Raw genomic sequence first — 10,293 nt, forward strand, 5'->3', positions numbered from 1 at the left:
ATGTTTTCTATATATGTCATTGACCTAATTACCACTTTGGCATCACATGCACAGCTTCCTTGCATGAAACAAAACGAATCATCTCCTGAGTAATCATTTTCTCTCTTCTATATCGTTTCTCTACCTTTTTCATATTTTGAGATGAGAATTCATACCTAGCAATGAAATATTCTAACCAAACTCTTCTCTCAGTGAAGTGCTGTGAAGGTACCCAAAAAAACCTTTCCCTCCCATGTTTCCTGAAGTTTTAAATAGCTTGATGAGGTTATTATATATACACACATTGATATCGGCTTCCATTTTTTCTGCCATGTTTCTATCTTGCAATCAGGAATCCCTTGATCTAAGCTTTCTGTTTCAACATCACATTCTCTTTTTGTCTCAACACGATGGTTTAATATCCATGCCCTATGACCCTCTTCTGCATTCCTTACATCTCTGATAAATCTTTCCGCAACGAAATACAAGGGAATTGGAATGGTGCGGATCGAATCCTGGAGACAGTAGATATGTAATTTTCAGTCGCATCCCAATCCCTACTTGAGGTGCTTTGTGGAAACCTCTTAAGTGAATACGTCATCCATTGCATGTGACCTTAAACTGTGGACCCCTTACTGCGTTTCATTAACATTAGGCTAATGCCCACACTAGGTTTTCTTTAAACCCTTTCTCTGAAAATTGCTAATGGCATTGATTTTGCATTCTTATATCCTGACAGTTCTTTCAGATTTCTTTTGAGATCACCCATTTTATCCTTTTTCTGCAAACTCTCCTCAACCTTGCATTGCTCCTTCCGCATTTGTTTCACTTTTTTCTTTCTTGCTGCACTTAATAATCTCATTGTATTTTATTCAACCTAATCCTGCTTTTATGCACCCTCATATCTTTATCTTCATCTTCCTAATATTCTGCTCTTTAATCCATGGATTATGTAACTTTTTTTATATTTTATAGCCTTATATTTTTGCTTGGAAGGCCTGTTTTGTCCTCTTATTTTTTCTTAGAAGTTTTTGTGTAAACTTCTTTTACTCCTTCCGTTTTGCCTCAGTCAATGCTTCTAATTTCCATTTCCTCATTGTCTTTCCTATTTTATCTTCTTGAATATTTATTTTTCACTTCATTATCACCATATTAAGATGTCAATCTTCATCTGCTCCCAAGAAAGCGTGCGAATTGAGAAGTCTATTCCTAAAACCGTGCCTAATCAGAATACAAGTCTATACTTGAATACTCTATTGATATCACTTTGAATCCCTCTTCATTTTCTACCATAAATGTATTTTTCGTGAGGTTATTCCCTCTTTGTTATTTTATATTTGCAGTCTTTATTCCCTATATGCCCACTTTATTATATTATTAATTTATGATTGCTGAGGTATGAATGACATAAAAATTATAGCTTTTAAGGCTGTATGCTGGCACCCTGTCCTGTTACACATGGACATGAGTGTTTGCCAAGGGGTAAACCCGTTGATCAAGGCGAATGATTTTTACTCTCTGAAATTGTTGCATTGAAATGCACATTAGTGGATGACTGTTAAAAGTTACTGTTGCGGCATCTCCCGCAGTTTCTTTGGAATTTACTACAGACAATTTAACATGCACCACAATTGTTGCATATGATTTGATTCCCTGCTTAAGCATGACTTAGCTGAGTAAAAATTCAGTCAAACTTCGAATGGAAACACTACCAGAATTGAGGAATTTAATGGTAGAAGTTAGTACTCTAGTTAGGTAAATTAAATGTAATATGTTGTTAACTTATTTGAGTTAACACCTGGAGCTTGATGGAATTAAAGTTTCTCCTTTATGCTAAAATTATCTTCTAAGTTAATGCTGAATTAAGTTTAACAAAGTATTTTTAATGCTAGGAAAGTAACACAATATGTATAGACATTGTGTTTCATAGAATATATACGTATTACTCATCCAGTTTTGCTACACCATAGTATACAGTCCCTAAGAAATATTAAATTATTGCTAGCGCAGCAAAGTCAGTTTCTGATTAATAAACTATCTATATTATGGAATAAAATTTCAGACTCAACTATCTCTCTTCAACATTTCCTACTTCACGAAAATATAATGTATCATTATAGTAACTGGAAAATTGTTTCATCTCTCTGAATGACTTATATTTCAGTTGAAATCTTCCAGGTCTCCCTTTCACTTGGCATTTGTACCAATATAAAATTATTCTTATGAGGATCCCGTGTCACCTAAAGTGAACTATTAACATTAAATTTATCATTAAAATTATGTTCCTCTGATAAAATGAATGTGATAGTTAAAAAGCTAGCAAGAAATACATTGCGGAGTAAAAGAAATTTAGTACTCGTATAAAAGATCAACTATTTCACTCTCAATTAACTGTGTCTTTCAAATTGGAGAATCTTTCAATTCTCTTGCTGAAATAACTATAGACCATTTTGAAAGGAACTTTTTTGCTTCATAACCTAAAAATTTGATGAGACTGATTTCAAGAGAATATTTCTTTTGTGCCTTTTTCTGATTTTGGCTTCCTTTTTCAGGTCCACGACGTGATGATAAAGCCACTGGGGGAGATGATTTGAACACTTGAGCAACAGAGCTTAGGTCCATGGCCTGTGCCAGGGCTGCATTGAGCAACCGAATCCCAATTTCAGAATGCTTGTTTTTCGAATACCCATCAGGTGTTTCAGTTTATCTTTTGCACACATGCACATACACTCACAAATGCAATGGCAGTGACAGGAGAGGATGTTGTGGAGGAGGGTGGAGTGGAGTGAAGAAGGGAGGATGAGTGGGGGCTAAATGACAACCATTAGGACAGTTATTTAAGGGCAACCTCTGGCCACTCTTAAAATTCTTTCAAAGATTACTCCCATCAATGTCCTAGCCACAACCACACTTTATACTTAAACATAAATGTTTCTTACAATGACACCAATTATTTTGGAGAATCATTGATCACACAAAAGATACACAGGTTACTTTTGCAAATATATTCTTGGTAGAACTTAATTTATGGATATAATGTGGCATATGAGTGGGAGTTCCATCTCAAATTAGTGACAGGACAAAAACTGAAAAAATGTATTTTTTTTCTGGTATCGAGATTCATTGTTATTAAAAAATCATGTAAAACAGAATATCAAAAAGTATATTAAACGTTTAATAAAATGATTTTCAAGAAAAACAGGTGCCTCATTGAGTTTCATTAAATATTCATTACTTTTCCCAGTTTATCCGTTGAACACCTTCTCAAACTCCACAAATCATTTCAAAACATCCTGGTTTTATTCTATTTTCCTTTTTACAAATGATTGCATTGTACATGTCTATGGCACCAAGCATATTGAACCCCTTTATAAAGCCCATACTGACCTTTGCTAAGTGCCCATGTGCCTCTTTTTTTCTACCTTTATCTTGATGATGCTCAGTAATACCCTTTTGGGTGTGAAATTGGCATTAGTTAGTTAGTAGCCTCATATATTGCTATTTATCTGTTTTTTGGGATGATATTAATACTGATGAATAGGTGTTTTGGCTGAGTTATTCCCAAAACATGTTACACAAGAGCCAAAACAACTTGTTCTTTTCTGTTTTCCTAAATTTTTATGAAGTTCTGCAGGGATTTCATCTCTTTAATGCCTTTTCCCAGTTGCATCTGGTTCTAAACTATCAATACCTATGGAGACTATTCCCTTGCTCTATTCAAGCCATCTGGTCACTTACCTTTAGCATGATGTTCCTACAAATATAAATGAATAAATAAATAAATAAATAAATATATATATATATATATATATATATATATATATATATATATGCTTTCATAGACGTAACACGGAAGTGCCGAATAGTACAATACACAGTAACACATAATATAGAAACACAAACAAAAAAGAGAACACTCACACGTATTTTCTTGATATTTCGACGGAAACAATCCGTCTTCCTCTGAAGATGTAGAAGTAATGATTGATTATAGAATGAATGATTGATTACTTCTACATCTTCAGAGGAAGACGGATTGTTTCCGTCGAAATATCAAGAAAATACGTGTGAGTGTTCTCTTTTTTGTTTGTGTTTCTATATTATGTGTTACTGTGTATTATATATATATATATATATATATATATATATATATATATATACTCGTATAAACAGAAACAGATATAAGGAAAAGGGATAGGAACACATACAAAGGACGAACACAATAGAGGTGGGGAAGGCGGAATCGAACGGATCACAAGAGTAAAAATATTTCCTCAACCGGGACTCGAACACCGGATCTTTCCACTTGCCGGGCGGATGCTCTTAACCACTTGAGCTATCGAGGATAGTCAATTTACCCTGAGATCCGTGGGTCTAATATGTCGCCAAGCGCCCCGATTCTTTCAGCCAAGAGATGGCGTCAGGGGGCTGTTTCACCCACCAAAGGAGAAATAGACAATACACAAGGAAAGGAAAGGACAGTGGGTTAGAATTCATACAACATCATACAGGAAAGGAACAGTGCGTTTCGTGGCACGCATAGCCAGAAGAAAGAGATGAGCCACATTGGCCAAATACACATTCAAACACGAAATCCCGCCAAACGGCGAATAAATACTCGTATACACAGAAACAGATATAAGGAAAAGGGATAGGAACACATATAAAGGACGAACACAATAGAGGTGGGGAAGGCGGAATCGAACGGATCACGAGAGTAAAAATATTTCCTCAACCGGGACTCGAACACCGGATCTTTCCACTTGCCGGGCGGATGCTCTTAACCACTTGAGCTATCGAGGATAGTCGATTCCGCCTTTCCCACCTCTATTGTGTTCGTCCTTTATTGTGTTCCTATCCCTTTTCCTTATATCTGTTTCTGTATATACGAGTATTTATTCGCCGTTTGGCGGGATTTCGTGTTTGAATGTATATATATATATATATATATATATATATATATATATATATATATATATATATACATTCAACATACATATATATATATATACATATACATTCATACATATATATATATATATATATATATATATATATATATATATATATATATATGTATATATTTTCCACTCCAACTTGAAAGACCTTCTTCTTTGATTTTTATTTTTCCAATGCATCTCTGATTTTTCCTTCCATTGACGTTGAAAGTTCTTCCCTTTCTGTAGAGTGCCCCCATTTCCCTCTGTCGTCATAAAGTCTATACACCATTACACTGCTCTTTCTCCCATGTTTCAGTAGCCCTATTATATTATCTCCTCAGTTTCTTGTTTAGCTATTCCCATTTTCATCTCAGAAATTCTGTTTTAGCGTCATTCTTTTTTTTACTCCAATCTATTTTCCTGATTAGATATTCTGTATCCATAGCTCACAAACCTTTCTCTATTTACTGTTCTTATTGTATCTTTCACTGATTTCTTTACTCGTAGTTAGATGTTCCTATCTTGAACAAAAGTGCCCATCCCCATACCTTTCCTCATAATTTTCTGAAATGCCTCCTGATACTGCTTCATTATTTTACCAGTTAAGTCTTCTATATTCTATTTTCTAACACTCCTTTTATTTTTCTCAAATTTAACTTCTTCTGCCTCTGAAAATTTAACATTACCCTTCATGATCGTTAAATTGTGATCTGCATCCACCTAACTGGAAACTATCTGCTCCCTGGAAACTCTGAGCTTACCAAGCTATTCCTAAATCTATGCCATACCATTTCATAATCTAATTGGTATCTTTCAAAATATCCCATGTTTGCCTACGTCTATTATGGTGTTTAAACCGGATTTTAGTTATTATTAAGTAATTTCTTCTGCAAAACTCATTACTTCTCCCTGCGGTCATTACTTTCTCCTAAACTGGACACACGTAACTTGCACCCATCTCTTCCTTCACCTACCACCAAACTACCATCCCCTATCACCTTCATGTGTTTTTTCAGTTACATTCGTAATCTTTCGTCTAATTAGTTAAAGGATATCTACTTCCTCTTCCCAATGACTGCTTGCCGGGATGTACTCCTGGATTGATATTAGGTTCATCAGGTTGCTATAAACTCTGCATTAAGAAATCTCTCGCCTACCCATTCTACGTTCACTACCATTCTATATAGTTTCCTGTTCATTAATATGAATACCCCACCTGCATTCTCCAGCCCAGCGCCCTTTATTGATGGGTATTTTTTGCTCCAATAATCCCCGCTTTCTTTCTATATCACCTTGTGCAGACCAAATGCGTCTATAATTCCTGTCTCTTGCTTTATCTCCCGCCTTGAAGTTTCCATCTTCCATATCCTCTGCATCGTGCTCATATCCCACTTTTTTTTCACGGTGGCATCCCTCTCCTGACCCTTCTTCTGCGCTGCCATCCGCTCACATTTTCCAAGAATTTTGTGAGATGGTGACCGTTAAGGCCGTGTCTCCACTGCCGGGCATGGTACTGTGCACTGCGCCGGAAGTTTTCAGGACTCGCTTCTCGTTGTACGTTCCATCATCAGTTATAGGGATAAATAATCGAGTTGGTTTCCCTTTGCCTACGTCAACCACTTTCTTCACCGGAACTCACAAAATTAAACATCTAATCCGTGACCTCTTCCCAATTATCAATAACACTCAGTCCACATCACTTTTATTCCCACACTGTCCCTCTGTTTCGTTTAAACGCCCGTCGAACTTGCGAGACATCTTCAAGTCCACAAATCCAACTTCAAGCACCCCCGTCTCTCCCCCACCCCTATCCGCACCATGCAACCTCCCACGCTGCAAATGCTGTCATCTTTTAAGACCCTCCCCCTCACTCAGTACCAACTCCCAACCACTCGCCACCTGTACCTCAAAAAATATTATTTATCGCCTCTCCTGTAACTTCTGCCCTGCCTTCTACGTGGGCGAATGCACGACCGCACTTTCCCTCCGCATGAATAACCACCGATATTCCACCAAATCTCCCACCTTTCTTAATTATCCCATCCCTACTCACACCGCTTCCCACAATCAATCTTTTGACGACTGCTTCTCCGTTTCGGTGATTGAAATCCTTCCCAAATCTGCGAGTATAATAGAGGTGAGAACCCGCGAGATGGCGCATATCTGGGTGGCCCAATCATTCAAACCGCCCGGGCAGAACCAAGCCCACTGAATGCACCATATGGCTGCCTACATATCCCCCCCACCCCCTTGTTCATTTCCTATTGGTCCCTTTACCTCTCCTTCCCCACCTCTCCCCCGCACATCCTCTCCGCTCTTCCCCGAGAACGCCATTCTGAAGACGACAGCCGTGCTGTCGGAACGTCAAATAACAAATTGTGAGTGTCCTTTCTTTGTCTCTCTATATTCTAAAAATCTATATCTGTGTTTTTATATATTTGTGCGTCACCGAAGAGCATTCCATTTCGAAGATTTATATATATATATATATATATATATATATATATATATATATATATATATATATATATATATATATATATAAAATAATAATAATACTTTATTCATTTTTAAAATGGTACAACCATATTAAATGTCGTCAATATAAGTATTATTTAACATATAAACATACTTTCTTAAATGTGATGAAAATTTTCACAAAAGAATTCATCCAATGAGTATAGTGGGTGAGCAAGTAACCAGGTATACTATATACCCTATTCTTGAAACTCTGGATACCATCTGATTTCAACTGAGTAGGCAGATAGTTATACAGTCGTATGTTCATATTGTGAAATGTGTTGTAAGTTGATGACAATCTACAATAAGTAGTATTTAGATTCGATTTACCTCTTGTGGAATAGTTATGGAGGTTGGATCTTAATTGGTAAGTTTCTAGATTAACTTTCACATGAATCAGAGCCTTAAAGATATACAAACAAAATACAGTCATGATTCTATACCTAATAAAAAAATGTTTGCAGGAATCACGTGGTGGTATATTAGCAAGAGAGCGAATAGCTCTCTTTTGCAGTAGCAAAATTTGTTTAACATGAGGGGAATGACCCCATAACTCAACACCATAATTCAAATGACATTGAAAGAAGGCATGGTAAAGTGTTAAACGATACTCATTTGAAATGATAAAGTTGAGCTTTCTTAACATATAAACAGCTTTACTAAGTTTATTACAGGTCTGACTGATGTGAGTCTCCCAATTAAGTTTTGTATCAATATAAATTCCTAGTATTTTAGCAGTTTCAATATCAGTTGTTTTTGATTTAAGACTGCACACAATATGCTGAGTTTTGTTAGTATTTAATTGTAAATGATTAACATCAAACCATTCCTTAGCCTGTTTTTGGGTAGCGCTAGATCGTAACTTTGCATCTTCTGGATGTTGACACTTTTGCACAAAAGTAGTGTCATCAGCATATAAAACAGATCTAGGTTTCATATTACAGGGCAAATCATTAATCATGATAATGAAAAGTACTGGGCATATATATATATATATATACATTATATATATATATATATAATATATGTATCTATATATGTGTATATAAATATATGTATGTATACCTGTATATGTGTGTACGTATATGTGTACATATAGTATATGGGTCCATATGTGTGTGTGTACATATTTTTTTTCCGAAGAGTTGGAGAATGCTTTACGCACCATCGCAAGTCATCGGGACTTACGGTGTGTGGGACTTTCCTAGGGTGGGCACTGCTGCCACCGGTGTCCATCTCTTGGTCTACGCACTAAACTCCCAACTCTTTAGTGCCTGCCCCCCGGAAACCGCCGCTAGGCATTACTTCGGTGGGGCAGTCATGCCCTTCAGGCCACTCCTGATGCTATTTCAAGCTCCAGTTGGCTCCGCTTCAATCCTCCTTTCTTCCTGTCGCCTTAGGCGACTCAGCTCCTTTACAATTTGTGATGCGAACGCGACCCCAGCATTCCAATCCGACTCGGACCTAAGTAGACAGGACCCTAGCCCTTCAGGTGTCATAGGGCCCTGCCAAGTGCCACAAAATGAGCTTCGTGCCTCGACGAATCTTGGGCACCGAAACAGGACGTGTTCTACACTCTCGTCCTCACCTGGGCAAGCTGGGCACTCCGCACTTCCATACACTCCAATGCGGTGCAAAAAACTGCGAAAGTTGCCGTGGCCGGTAAGCACCTTGGTGAGTTGGAATGTCAGATGGCCATGTCCTCTGCTGATCCATGCTAAGACGTCTGGGACAATCCTATGAGTCCAACCATAGCTTCATCCCACCTTAGCTGCCACTCTTCCATCAGTGCCGAGGACCATTGATGTCGGCTGTTTGACCGGGCTTGGTCCGGTCCTGTATTCCGCCTTGATCCGTGGTAATTCCTGGCGCGTTCTTGTGCCAGGAGATCTAAGGGAAGAAGTCCTCCTATCACAGATAGAGCAATGTAGGATGCTGAACGGTAGGCTCGTGTAACCCTGAGGGTCGCAGTTCTGTAAGCTCGTCTACAGCTTGCTCTATAACTTCTGTTTTTGCTCATTGCCTCGTACCACATTGGTGCGCCATACATGATAATGGAGATAACCACCGAAGCGAGTAGTCGCCGCCTAGGTTCTTTCGGTCCTCCAGTATTCGGAATGATGCCTGCAAGTGCTCCGGCCACCTTCGATGCCTTGGTTCCTACCTTCTGGAGGTGCTCCTTGAATCGGAGCTTTCCTCATAGATACTCCGAATCAGCCCATATAGCCTCTTCCTCCCACATTTTCCTAAGCATTTCAATAGTTCCGCGGGAATATTATCCACCCCACGGACTTATTTAATTTCATCTCCCTTAATGCCCTTTCTATCTCATCGTCGAGTATGCCTGGACCTAAGCTATCTTTCTCTACGTCATGTTCCTTTCCTATGTCTCTGTGCGTTCCGAAGACCCCTAGAGCTGTGCTGGCCGGAGCAATAATAATTGCTCCTGGTAGGGTCACCCTTGCCAGATAGGTGTGTGTGTATATATATATATATATATATATATATATATATATATATATATATATATATATATATATATACACATATATAGTATGTATATATGTATATATATATGTATATATATATATGTATATACATATATATGTATATGTATATATATATATATATATATATATAAATGTGTGTGTGTGAAAAGTGAAAAGGGTTCCCATTCGTTGTACCCATTGACTCAATAATCAAGAACCTTTAAAAACATCGCGATATTTAGCGATCAAAAGGTAGCACTAAACAGTCTATCGGCGTTAAATCTTCAAAAATACATTAGGTCAAGCGCCAAGGATTATTTCCGTTTGGGGAGAGTAGCATTTAAAATGCAATTAAATCTCGCTCA

General features: G+C 37.6%; 1 protein-coding gene across 3 annotated transcripts in view; it reads left to right on the forward strand.

Annotated features, from left to right (window-relative positions):
- LOC139700715 (farnesol dehydrogenase-like) overlaps positions 1–3,157 on the forward strand; it is a 23,737-nt gene extending 20,580 nt beyond the window's left edge. For all 3 annotated transcript variants that reach the window (XM_071599155.1, XM_071599156.1, XM_071599157.1), the window contains exon 7: positions 2,532–3,157. In XM_071599155.1, coding sequence (XP_071455256.1) covers positions 2,532–2,573 — 42 coding nt within the window. In that variant the 3' untranslated portion in view covers positions 2,574–3,157. The remainder of the gene's footprint in view (positions 1–2,531) is intronic.
- The last annotated feature ends 7,136 nt before the right edge of the window (positions 3,158–10,293 follow it).

This window comes from Hetaerina americana, unplaced genomic scaffold (assembly GCF_022747635.1).
Source record: "Hetaerina americana unplaced genomic scaffold, ioHetAmer1.1.p SCAF_107, whole genome shotgun sequence".
Taxonomy (NCBI): Eukaryota; Metazoa; Arthropoda; class Insecta; order Odonata; family Calopterygidae; genus Hetaerina; species Hetaerina americana.